This window comes from Centruroides vittatus, unplaced genomic scaffold, assembly GCF_030686945.1.
Source record: "Centruroides vittatus isolate TY-2023 unplaced genomic scaffold, ASM3068694v2 contig_2104, whole genome shotgun sequence".
Classification (NCBI taxonomy): domain Eukaryota; kingdom Metazoa; phylum Arthropoda; class Arachnida; order Scorpiones; family Buthidae; genus Centruroides; species Centruroides vittatus.
Window position 1 is genome coordinate 1,206,737 of NW_027121305.1, and position 14,541 is coordinate 1,221,277.

Sequence of the window (14,541 nt, forward strand, 5' to 3'; positions counted from 1 at the left end):
TATAATAAAGATAATTTTGTACACGTTATTTCTTCAAAATGAATTTTTTTTTCTGGATATCACAACATACTTATTGGTAATAAACTGAAAAAATATGATTAATTCTTAATGTGTGAACTGGTTTTGAAGTGATATTCTAATGTGGAAATATTGCTCTTTTTTGTTTTTAGACTTACGTTAGTTTAATTGAAAGTATACAGCACTTTTACTTAATGAACTAAGTCAAAGTGTCACTAGCAAAGTTACTTTTAAATTATTTACAGTAATATGCCAACAACTACCAGATTATATCAAGCTACTATATCACAATTATTTTAAATTAATTACTAAATAATTTTTCATTAGAGGGAAGCATTAGGTACCATCTCTTATTAGTGTTAATAAATATAATTAAATCAAATAATTTAGAAAATTCTGGAAGAAAAGAATCCACATGGTAAGCAGCAGTTGAGGGTTCAAGTCCCACTCTGAGCCGATTTTTTTCTTCCACAATTTTCTAAATTATTTTAATTATAATTATTAACACTAATAAGAGATGGCACCTAACACCTTCCTCTAATGACAAACTATTTAGTAATTAATTTAAAATAATTGTGATATAGTTGCACAATATAATCTGGTAGTTTTTAGCTTGTTATGTATGTATGGTACATCGGGTTTGTATTGATAGATGTTAATTTATGTTATTTACAGTATTAAAATAACTTTTTTATTGTTTTTTATTTCATTTAATTATTTCATACATTTTCGTAAAAAAGAAAATCTGGGAATACTGATTATTCCCAGCATTTTAGTACTGAAGAAATGGAATCACATTACAGTAAAGTTCCACAAACTCAACTTAATGAGGAGTGAGAAAGTGACAAGTTACCAAAAATGACAAGTTTTACTGACTACCATGTAAACAGTAAAGTAAGAAAAATGAGATTATGTTAAAATGCAGGTCAAATTTGATCATCTTTTCATTGGCAAGAGCATAGCAGAATTCTGAAAAATTCACATATTTATTTAATGAATAGTGGCATAAAATACACAGGTAAAACCAGTATGATAAATAAATAAAAAAAAATTAGATGTTCTTCCATCTAGTTTACAAAAATTTGTTATAAAGAAACTAAACTTCATTAAATAGGACATTTTTAAATGTTAAAAATGCTTAAAATTATAAAAATCTGTAATTATTGCAAATTTCAACACTTACTTTCTGAAATCTGAGAGGATTTTCAAAATATCTTCTTCGCTCAGTTTAGAGCTATCGTGACGAAAAATTGGACCTAGTTCTGTCGATACATCAAGTTCCATTGTAAACGGTTTAAATATTGGTCTAAATAAAAAATAAGTAATTATTTATTTTATATCAATACAAACATAACAAGCATATATTAGTTTAATCACGAGATAAACAAACTTCATTTAAAAATGATTTTGTTTTTATTAATTCCAACTCTAATCTATTCTCAGCTCGTTAAAATATCTTTTAGATTTTTTCCTATAATTTATATTCATTGATTTTAAAGCTTTGAATTAATTTATTTAACGTTTTATTTATTATAATATTCTCCAACAACAAATAGTTTCAAACAATTTTCAATATCTAAGCTGCCAAATAAATATATATATACATTCAATCCATTAACCCAGTTTTAATTAAAGCCAAATTGAACTACAGAATTATAGAGCTATCTTAGTTAATTAATTATTAAAACTACAAATATAAACACCAACGAAAACCCGATACTAAGCAAATATACACCCACAACTGCCCTAAATGATAGGGCTATAATTTTGGATATAATGATTGTAGAGTAGAAAACATTTCTAATATACAGTCATTATATCCAAACTATAGCCCGATCATTTACGGCACTTGTGGGTGTATATTTTATTAAAATTAGCCTTAATATAGCCTGATAACATAGTAGTTCATTTTGGCTGCCAAATAAATTTCTTGCTTTATGTATATACTGATTTTATATCACATCACTTTCAAAAACCTAAAACGTTGACCTCCTAAAAGTGAATAAAATCAATCATTTTTTAAACACAACCTTTGTATTCAGAACTATATCAATAATCTAGACATCATTCTCTTCATTTAAATTAAGGTAATGTACATTAATAAACAAACAATTTTAAAAGTATAGACATTGAAAAAATAATTACATATTATAAAGAGCAGCTCATTGACACAGTGTTAGCAAAGAATCTTCTATGTGGCTTACAGAATTGATTTTGTTCTCAAAACTTGATTGGTTGGTTTTGATTAAACTTTATAATTTTACATAATATGAGATTAAGCAATTAAAAATGTTATAAAAATCAGGGATTCATTTCATTTTCGAGATACTGTGGAGTCAATATGACAATGTCGAGGTTGCTAGCATGAGCATGTGCAATTTTTTTTTACATTCAAGTCAATAATATTGTTTTCGAGCCTCCCAAAACATTATTATTGACTTGCTAGTGCTTCAACTCAATTCTTAGTTTGTGTTTGGACAGAAAATAAACTGTGCCTAGTTAATTTTATGATAGAAAGAATAGTAACCATCTTTCTGTTAAAATCCATACTAGATAAATATTATATAAAGCATGCTCTTTTTTCTAAGCTATACCATATTCTAAATGGCTGTATTCTGGGACGACTCGAAATAGAGACAATAATATTACTTAATAAATTGTTTTTGCTTTACAGGATTAAGCAGGTTTTTAATTAACCATTTTAAACTATTTTTAAAATTTAATTATTTTATTTGTAAATGTTAACATTAAGCTTTTCTTTTCTCACTGAGATGTTTAGAAATAAGTTAATAATCTAATCTTTTTAAATTAAATTATAGTAACATTGAATATGTTTTTAAATTTATTTTATTCATATTCTAACATATGCTCATATCTCAAAGTTAATCAGTATATTAGACCAGTAGATATGTATTTATGTGAAATATTACAGTCTTATATAGCAGGGGTGGCCAACAAGTCGATCGCGCTCGACCGGTCGATCGCCACCATTTTGGTCAATCGCTCGCGATGTCGTGACTTAATGTATTATATTTTTAACCGAACGCAACAGTATGCATGCAGTTATGACTCGACTCATAAGCAGTGCACCTCGTACTGAAACACAGTGTATAAACATAGTATGTATTTCACACCTCCCCCTTCCCACTTAGAGTATGCCTATGACAACAAGTCGATTGCGACACATTTTTAAGATAAAAAGTAGATCTTACATACACAAAAGTTGGCCACCCCTGTTATATAGGATTGTAATTCTTACTGGTTATTATTACAATGGGTTTTCACAGTCCACCTGATATAAGAACTGGATATCAACATCAAGTTTTAAAATTAGCATGTTGTCCATTTCTTGTATACAATTTTTCTCCTAAATCAATTAAATAATCTAATCTGTATAATTAAACTATAAAAATGATAATTAAAAACAGAAATTAAAAATCTAATAACACAGAAATTATTTTATAATAAAAGTATGCTTGCATAAAAATAAGCACACTTACATAATTTTTAAACTAATTTTACCATTGTAATTAACAAAGAACATAATAAAGAAACTAATTTACATACCTTGCAGCCCATGCAAAAGGCATTCGGTAACGGCTTAAATGTTGACAACAAACTTTCATTAACTTTTGTACTTTGATTCCCGAACGTCCGTCATTATGACGAATGTATGGTTCGGCAGCGTGGCAAATTCCACCTTGTAAAACCTTTTCAATTCTGATTACTAAATAAAGATCTGGATGTGGATTTCGAATAGCAAAAAGAGCCTATGACAATATTTAATAATCATAATAATTAGTAAAAATAAATTAAAATTAAATATTATACTAGTAATAAAATGAATTAATCATGAGACTAATAATGATTTTATATAATTGAGTGACATTAATTGAATATAAGTACAGTCGACTCCACATAAGTCGACACCCGGATAACTCAACACTCGTCGGTTACGTAGTCAGTCTTTTGTGGTCCCGGCCGACTTACATAGGCATTAATGTTATTAACCTTAAAAAACTCGGTTTACTCGACATCATTTAACTCGTCACCTCTGGATAAATCAACATACTTTTTCTGTTTCCCCACTTTTTAGAATTCTGATAAGTCAACCCCCCTTGAAAAATGAGTTTACACCACACAGCTTATTGTACGATGTGAACTCATTTTTTCAGGAGGGGGAGTCGACTTATCAGACGTCTAAAAAGTGTGAAACAGAAAAAGTATGTCGATTTATCCAGAGGTGACGAGTTAAACGATGTCGAGTAAACCGAGTTTTTTAACATTAACAACATTATTGCCTATGTAAGTCGACTGGGACCACAGAAAACTGACTAATTAACCTACTAGTTATCAGGGTATCGACTTATGCGGAGTCGACTGTATTTCGTTTTTTAAAAACTTCTCATTCTAGAATAATTCACATGATTTGTGTGAAAATATGCTTGCATTATCTCTGATACTAAACTATAGAGTATGATACTCACACACTTGCCAAGCAGTTAAATACTAAGTTAATTATAACATGGTTTTTTTTTTAAATTTATATTACGTTAACTTTCCAAAATGTCATAAAAATTAAAATATATAAATTTACTCAAAGCATGATTCAAATCTAATTTTTGCATTTGATTGATATTGTTTGGACAGTTCTTTCGGTCAAATTGGACACCCCAACATTATTTCTGCACCATTCAGTGTATAGTAGCAATTTATTTTTACCTTCTTATAAATTTTTGACTTTATTTACAGAAATGGAAACTGGAAAAAAAAAATCTGTGAATAAGTAAAATTACCATATTTACTCGCATATAAGACAAGATTTTTATTCACTTTTCATTGCTTCAAAAACCTAGGTTGTCCTATACACACAAGCAAAGGTTTTTTTGCATTTTTGCAATAATTTTTGTGAACCACATGAACACATTCTTTTACCGGATGCTCACCCTCTGGTGTTTAAAAACAAAAGTATTTTATCTGGGTCGTTTCAATCGTTCTTGTGTATTGTCAGGAGTAAAGATGAATAGCAATAGGAAAAGCAAAGCTTTTGAATTGAATTCCAATATCACACGGGAGCCCAATATAAGTTTTAATTCATTCCCACGTGAAAACAGATGATTATTCAGAAATCAGAATTCAAAGAAACACATAAGTGTAATCGACAGAGAGATGATTCGACTGTTAAGAATTGGCAAAAAAAGTTCTCGATTGTCCAGCTTTACATGAACAAATTATGTTGTCAATTTTACAAGATTTTTCCTTAAAGTTTAAAATGCCAGTAATTTTTGTGGGACGATGTTTGACATTTTATTTGTAATTAAACAAAATTAAATTAAATTGTATTAATAAATCTAATTTTCTTTATTTTGATCTTTAAAGTCTCCCCTTAGTTACATCACTGCTCTTCATGGACATAACAAGTAAATCTTGCCAGTCCACTAATGCTTATTATAACTGAGTTCGACTATATATATATACAGCAAATTGTAGTGTAATATACACAAGATAACTAACTACCCAGTAGCTATATGCCAAAAATGAACTGGTATCAACAGATTTAGTTGTTTGCATGACAATGCATACTGTGAGGACCGGGTTAAACCGGCCCAACAGATTTTAAATTTTTGTTGTTCAAATCCCCTCGAGAGATATCAGAGAAGCAATCAAAATTCAAAGGATGTGCAGCCTTCCGCCATCGAAACGCACTTCCCTCCTCTCCGGATCCGACCTCTGAGTCACGGAGATCGACTCATCACCCGCCATCGCGATTGGTGATTGCAGCAGACGAGACCTGGAGTATATAAAGGGGAGGGGGATATCTGGGAACGGTGTGGCTGAACGTCTGAAGAAGACGAACGTCCCAGCAAATCCGAATCCGAATCGAAAGCAAACCCGAGGACGCCGGAGCCGCCGACTACAAGCCACCACGCCCGATCCTTCTGCCCACCGCCAGAGCCGGAGAACGACCGATCAGTCCTACGATTATTGTCGATACATCCTAGGAAGAGGTATGACCCCTAAGTTTGTGAACTCTCTCTCTCCCCCGCGATTAGGGACGGGACGCGTTAGATTCTCTGTATTAGGTTATCTATCCAAATAAATCATTAATTGTGTTATCCTAGCTCCGTTATTTCAGATATTGCCTTGACTTATCGACGAACCCACACACTTCCTCCACTCGACCTGACAATTAATTACCCGATCCCGACAAGTCGGGATATCAAAAAAATTTAGCCATCCTTGACAGTGGGGTAGGTCTTGCTGACCTGTTCGCCGAATAAAAGGAGGTACGACTCCGTCCTACCTCCCGGCGTTCCCACAATACCATAACACGAATAAAAGTAAAATACAAATGTTCAGGAATTTAGTAAGTTATTAGATGCAAAATCTGAAAACAGTAGAGTACATTTCTTTCTACAAAAAAAAAAAAAAAAGAAATGATCAAAAACTTCTCATTAACTGTTCTTAAGTTATATGAAAAGAATACTTTCATATAACTTAAAAACATATCCTATTTTTATTGGCATTTGAAAATTAAATAAAATTTTAAAACTTTAAAAGAATTAGAGTTTATAAATATTATGCTCCAGAAGAATAAATAATCAATCAAAGACTTACATGTGCTTTATTTATAAAATTCAAATGGCTGTAAGTATTTTTAATTTTTTAAAATGTATTTTAATAATAGCAGTTTAATTGAATTCAAAAGTATGATATAGAAACATTATTGAAAAATTTTGACAGTTAAAGAGAGGTGAAATCTACAGAATAGCTATATTTTTCTGAAAAATTTATAGATTATAAAAATAATTCATATTTTCTAATTGTTAAATATAAAATAAATATTTTTTAAAATTTGAAAATATTAAAGACTTATCGTGTGAAATAATGTTATTTATTATGTTTAACAGAACATAAATTTATATAGAATTACCTGTTTTGGATAAGAAAACCAATGTTTTCCAACTGAATCTAATAAAGAGAATAACGGGTCTTTCTCGCAGTCTCCTTTGTTTCCAATCTGATTCAAATTTTCTCCATTTTTAATTTTATTGGGTAACATTTGACGAATATGAGGATCATTGATATCGAATTTGAAATCCTCAGTCACCTTCCTGCCTTCTTTAGCATCATAAATTGTCATTGTGGTAAAGAATGGTTCAATCTGTAATATTTATAGAACAGAGAAAATTTTTTAGTTATAAAGATATTTTACAAACTTTAAAATGTTCTTCTAATTTCAGAAGAAACAAGTACACAAAATTAATCAATCAAAATAGTTTTATGATATTTAAATTATTTTAATTAAATGAATACAGCTAAATCAGATCTAACTATAAAAAATACTTAACAAAAAGTTTAATACATAGCAAACAATTTATCTTTTAAGATAAATCACGTCAATAAACAAATGTGTTCAGATAACTTATAATCTTCCTTATATAAGACTAATTCATACTTCATAAATATGAAAAAGAGAAGAGAAAATATCGGTTCTGTCCCTGTCATTATCCTCTCACAAGCATATATACTTTAAAATAACAAAACAGAGAAGTGCATGTACTTATCACATTCTTAGTTGAAAATATTGTGATTCTTAGCTATATTCAAAGTGCATATTGAATGCATACTTTACATGTAAAAAATTAACATACAAGTATACCTTGTATATGATTTTACTCTAACGCAGTTCAAGAATTTGAAATATCACCGTACAAACCATCACAATTGTAAAATGTCACGATGCAAACATTGTCAATTTGATATTTTTTTATTCAAGCAAGCGGGAAAAAAAATCATTTGGTTATAAGCAGCTTCATAAACTAAAATTTAATTTGATCATTTTCCAAACTCAATCCCTTCAAGGCTTTAAACAGCTTTAAACACTTTATAAACTAATATTCATTTTAATTTCATACGCAGATTATGATTTAGTTGTTTTTATGATTTTTTAATATTTGTATAAAATTAAATTTTGTTACCTGAGAAATTGGTTCTTTATCATTTTCTGTGGGAGCTTGTAATTTAAACTTCAGTTCTTCAAATTTTATAAAAATCCTCATCTTAAATTCTTCTTTTGGTGGTTCAATAGGTTTCTCATATTCAAAACTCAAAGGTTGTAATGTTACCTTTTATAAATAAAAAATGTCAGAAATTTATTATTCATAAAATTTTAATTTTCTGCAATTGAATATATATAATAAATATGACCGACTAAATGTTAACACAAGACACTAACACATTATGAACTACTTGACTAGCCTTAGTTTTTCCCCTAAAGTACAATCAAGTGAGTCGGCATAGATGAATGGCATGCAATGGTAGTGTAAGCCAAACTATCTATAGTAACGTATAATGCTCTGAATCACAGTTAATTCCAGAATATTGTAGTGGTAGCATATAATCGTGAACTGCACAGAAATGTGGCAAACCAAAATGAACATAAATATATAATAATTTTTTACTGTTTTTAGGAGTATAGAAAAGTTTAATATTACTAAAATTGCCTTCGTACTTTCTAACTAGTTAGTTCATCTTTGGAGGCAGCAAAGTTTAAAAATTCAAATGTTAACACAGAGTTTTGTTAGAATGTTGCAGATGTGATCTATAGCAATACAGTGGTACCTCAAACTTAAATGATTCTAACTTCAAACACTTCAGAACTTGAATGCTAAATTCAAGAGAAATTCAAACTGTTTCTATGATTGAAGTGCATGTGTACTGAAAAATGCTCTCACTGCATAAATGTTATCTGTATGTGCCCAAATCATCTCTTGCTCTAACCGTGAAAGCATTTTTGCATTAAGTTCATGTGTTTTCAGTGCTTTCTTTGCTTTACTTTGGTGTGTTTTATTGCATATATAATCTATACCTATTAACCATCGCATCAAAATAAAAGTGTGGAAGCATTGAAGCTAAGAGAAAGGTTGTAGTATCAACAATTGAGGTGAAAAAAGAATTTATCACAAAGCATGAAAGTGGCGCATGTGTGACAGATCCAGTGGCCATGTTTAAGATGCTAAATTCAACAGTATGTGACCAATAAATGAAAGTTTTACATATTTTATTTATTGTTTTCATGTTTAATTTATTATTTAGAGTATTTAATTGTGTTGTTTCTTCCTTAAATTATACTTATAATTTTTTTAACCTCAGACTGTCACTTCTCCAAGTTACACCACTTGAAAAGGCAGATATGATAAATGAATGCAACCAAAGAATAAATTGCATATATAAAAAAAAACTAATAATAATTTATACTCCAAAACTGACAATAGTCATGGTAAAGTGTCTACAGAAATATCACAGAATACACTATTATTATAATTGTTATTTTAAAACATCAATTTAATCTCATTATAAAAAGTTGTAATATTTCTGACTTTAAAAACGTCTATGTTCAGAGAGTTATTTGTATTAACTGTACAAGATAGTTTTTATATACAAATCAATTAAATCCATTCTAAAATAATACACCTCATGAATAAAAAAAAGTTTATACCTGCATATCCGGATATATCGCAAATATATTTTGTCGATTTTCTTTCCTCGCTTCGGTTATAGAATAATCTGTTTCGTGCGCATACTGAAAAATATAATTAAATTTTTTATTATTTTAAAGTAAATTGAAAAATCAACAAAATATTATGATGCATCAAAACATTATATATTTAAAGTTTTTAGCACAATATATAGTATATCTACATCAGTGGCGTAGTGTAGTGGGGCGGCAGGGGCGGCCCGCCGCGGGTGGCACTTTAAGGGAGCGGCAAAATTTCACGATAAATAATAATAATACCTAAATAAGGGGGCGGCTGACACCCATGCTATGCCACTGATCTACATGTATATAAATATTTATAATATAATAGTATCTACTTGCCAAACATTGATCTGTAATCAATTTTGTTTTATTGGGTTGTTCAGAAAGTAATTTCGTTTTTTTTACCACCAGAGGAATTAGTTGTATTTTTACCCGCTAATTTCATTTTAAACCATATTGTCATTATATATTTTGACAGCTGACATTTTGAGACTTATTTGTAAAAAAGTTTGTTTGACTCTGTGTAATTGTTTTTTTTTTTGGTGTCCCATCAAATATGGAAAATTGAAAGTAACATTTTCGGCATATTTTGCTTTTTTATTACCGAAAAAATCAAAATGCTGTTCAAGCAAGAAAAAAATTGTGGTACATGTATGGAGTTGTGTTGAGAGTAAGACAGTGCCAAAACTGGTTCATAAAATTTCATTCTGGCAATTTCGATACTGAAGATGCATCACGTTCTGGATGGCCAGTTGAAGCCAACAAAAACAAAATAAAGGTACTGAGTGTAGCAAACTGCCAAATAACAACACATGAAATCACTAAGAGATTAAATCTGTTGAATTGAACCATTTACGATTACTTGAATCGAATTGGTTTTTGTTTCAAAGCTCAATATATGGGTTCCACGTGTTCTTAAAGAGAGATGCTCTCTTTGGTGGGATTTTAAGAAAATTTTTTTTTGAGCTTCTACCAGACAATTCCACGATTGATTTGAAAGTGTACTGCCATCAAATGGACAAATTGAGTGATGCCATCAAACAGAAAAGGCCAGAATTGATCAACAGAAAAGGTATAGTGTTTCACCATGATAATGCCAGGTCTCACACAAGTTTGGTAACTTCATCAGAAGCTGTTACAGCTTGGATGGAATGTGCTACCACACCCACCATAATCACCAGATCTGGCACCCTCAGATTACTACTTGTTCCGATCTTTACAAAATTTTTTAAACAGTAAAACATTTACTTCAAATGAGGATGTCAAAAATTACTAGAATCAGTTTTTTGTATGCAAAGATCTAAACTGTTATGAATGTGGAATCATGCTACCACCAGAAATATGGCAACAGATATTTAACTAAATTGGTCAATATATAATTCAATAAAATATTTATATATTATAAAAAAATTGTATTTTTCCCCACAAAAAAAAAATCGAAATTACTTTCTGAACAACCCAATACTATCAAATAAATTTACTATCATTCTGTCATTTGTTTAACTTATTATAATAATAAATTATACTGGTGCCTTGTTTTGACTTCTTAGTTTAATTTGTTCCATGACAGAACTCATAACTCAAAATACTCATACATGTCAACTCAATTTTCCCCATTGAAATGAAATGCCATTAATCCATTCTGGACCCCAAACACTGCAATCTTTTTGTTACATGTTTTTAAATAAGAAAAATGTACTTATAAATAACAAATGTTGTATAAAAACACAATAGAATGTACTGCAATAAACTGGTTTTGTGGATGTAGTGGCATTTGCTACATAGATAAAGAAAGAAAAGATGGAAAATTCAAAAAATGAGAGACAGTGGCACTGCACACAACATTGGAAGTGAACTAATGCCTATGTCATGCAATCACATGTTTTTCTACAAGCTAGCCTGTCAGACACTGGAAGAGTAATGAAAATGAAGAAATTACGGCAGTTTTCCATCTTCTTTTTCTTAATCTATGGTTCACTGTGGCGTTTGCTGTGCCAACTAGTGGTGGGATATCTGAAGCTGGCTTGTAACCCGAATTTTAGCTCTCAACTCAAAGCAAAAAATCGGCCGAGATGACTCATATCTTGATAAACTCGTAAGTCAAGGTACCACTGTAATAGTTTAGTATTGAATCTGTTGAATCAATATAAAATTATTGTAAGATTTTAGCTGTAATTATTGAAAAACTATTTTCAATAATTAAATAATTTATCATCAAGTCAAAAACAGGAACTACATTAATCTAGATTCTATGTTCAATTTACAATTAGTTTATAAAATTGTCGATATTTAGATTCAAAAATTAAATTTTGCTTTTATGAACATATAAAAAAATTATTAAAAATTCATAATAATATATACATAAATATCTGTAATATGTTTTGAATTCAAGGTCGTAAAATAAGATCACACTTAAGAGAGCACATAAAATTATGATTAATTTTATGTGCTTCTCTTAAGTGCTTAAGCTTAATTGCTTAAATGTAATTGTTTGTACACAATCATCATAACAATAATTAACATACATTCTTTAAAAATTGTAGCAGTGGAAAGAGAAAAAGTTGAAGGTTTATTATACACTATAGTTGTTATAATTGTTCACATAAGCATTGTCATTGCACAAAGCAATGAACAATGCTTATGTGAACAGGAATAAAGTTTATTAAATACATTATATGAAACAAACTTAAATAAACTGAAACAGTTTATTAAGTATAGAACAAACAGAACTTTGAATCAAGCTTATCAAATACAAAATGACCATTCAGAACTTGCTGTTTAAAAGTATGTTCCAAAATAGAATAGTTTTACAAACGTTTCTTCTATTCAAACAGTTTTTAGGGATTGACATGGCCTTCTCCAATTGGATTAAAATCCTGCTGCTACATGGCAAACTATCAATCCAATTTATTAATATATATATTTTATCTAAAAATTTCTATGTTAAAGTTTTGAATTTTTATATAGACAAAATAATGTGAAAGCTAATAGTAATTAATTGCAAAATCAAATGTTCATTAATCTGTGAAGTGAACTTTTTAAGTACAAGAGTGTTTTCTTTTTCGAGTTTCGATAGTCCATAAAAGAAAGGACAAGTGTAAATAACAAAATGAATTTATTACCAAAAGTTAGGTACAAACATTGTTACTTTTCGACATGATCACCATGAAGATTGGGGCATTTGTCATATCTGTGGATGAGCTTTTCCATCCCTTTGTCATAGAATGTTGCCACCAGTGAATTGAGATGGACTTATCAATGTCATTTTGAAGATCATCATTAGTTCATTAGTCTCAAACTTCTGCTCTCCTAGTCAGGTTTTCAGTTCAGGAAAGAGGTGGAAGTCTTCACACATTAAAAAGTTTTAAGCTGGATGGAAGTCTGAAAGATGGAAGCTTCACCACCTTTAAACACCCAGCATATAGCCCCCAATTTAGCGCCAAGCAACTTCCATCTTTTTCCTGAACAGGAAAAGTGGCTAGGAAGGCAGAGATTTGAGACTAATGACAATCTTCAAAAAACATTAGGCCCCATCTCAAGTCATTGGCAGCAACATTCTATGACAATGGGATGGAAAAGCTCGTCCACATATATGACAAATGCCTCAATCTTCATGGTGATTATATCGAAAAGTAACAATGTTTGTATAGTAATACCCCAAACTTACGCGATAGGTGGGACCAAGCGATAACCGCGTAAGTCAGGGTATAACTTCGCATATAAATACATACAAATTATTTTTAATTGGAGCCGGAGACTAAAGAAAACAATCATTTAAAAAAAAAAAATGTTTAATAAAATCTTATAGTTTGTTATACATATGTATTATCTATTATTAAAATCGTAAACCGAAGTTATTTTGATATAGAAGACTTTCTAAAATCTAACAAATTCGTCTGATGGCTCAAAGATTTTTTTCTCCTGCAAAATTTCCTTGTAGCTTGCTAATAATTTTTTTATTTCTCGTTTTGTTGAAGAAATGCACTCTTCGTTGGAGTCTATATTTTCTAAAATTTGTAACCCCTTTTCAATTAAACTGAGGCCTTCTGTCAAGTTTCCAACCGTCATTCGACCATCTGATTGAACTGGGTCTAAAGGATCAAGTTTTGCCAATTCACAAATTTTCCTTCTTTGCCAATTCACAAATTTTCATTTTTGTATCGAAGTCTTTAATAATGTTAACTTTACATTCCAAAGATAAAGTTTTTCTTTCCTTGTTTGATGCAGAAGAATCAGTTCTACTTCGTTTGGATGACATAGTAGAGTCTCTCGAGTCTCCGTAGATATAACAAACACAGAAATAAATAACACAAAATAAATTGTAGCTATGCGTCGATTCTGCGCGACACATCCGAACATGTAAGCTGAACAATAGTGTGGGGGGAGTGAGTAATCAAGAGTTGTGTGGCGCTCAAACAAAAGACAAATCGTCAAGACTTGAAAATCGCGTAACTCCGGGTTTGCGTATGTCGGGATACCTAACTTTTGGTAATAACTTCATTTTGTTATTTACACTTGTCTTACACTCCGATGGTCCATTGATGGCTATTTTTATGGACCATTGAAGCTTGAAAAGAAAAAAAAAAAAAAACAGCTTACATAGATATTAAATGGTCTACATAACAAATAGCAATATACATTTAATGCTCAATTTACATGGTAAATTGGTTTTTTGTAAAAAATTTAATTCAGATGAATCAAGAGCAGCATTTATATCAAAAGCAGATGAACAGATTCCAAGTTTCCTTCTATATTAACCATTAAATGAATAAAAATAAAACTTCATTCTGTATCTTTTTTGTTAGATGATAAATAAATAATTTTCTTCTTTTTAAACATTTTTAATATAAAAGAAAAGTAAAATTTTTTTAAATAAAAAAAAATTTACTCTACTTTCGTTAATAACTTCTTTTATTCCAATTATTTTTCTAATTAGTCTAGAAAAGACATTGATGATCTTATCTCAAAATCCATACTCA

General features: G+C 30.0%; 1 protein-coding gene across 3 annotated transcripts in view; it reads right to left on the reverse strand.

Moving 5' to 3' along the window:
- Positions 1-14,541, reverse strand: part of Ziz (dedicator of cytokinesis protein Ziz) — a 90,750-nt gene that overhangs the window by 42,419 nt on the left and 33,790 nt on the right. For all 3 annotated transcript variants that reach the window (XM_067265135.1, XM_067265134.1, XM_067265133.1), the window contains 5 exons: positions 9,521-9,604; positions 8,001-8,147; positions 6,953-7,183; positions 3,586-3,788; positions 1,202-1,324 (listed from right to left, as the gene is read on the reverse strand). In XM_067265135.1, coding sequence (XP_067121236.1) covers positions 1,202-1,324; positions 3,586-3,788; positions 6,953-7,183; positions 8,001-8,147; positions 9,521-9,604 — 788 coding nt within the window. The remainder of the gene's footprint in view (positions 1-1,201; positions 1,325-3,585; positions 3,789-6,952; positions 7,184-8,000; positions 8,148-9,520; positions 9,605-14,541) is intronic.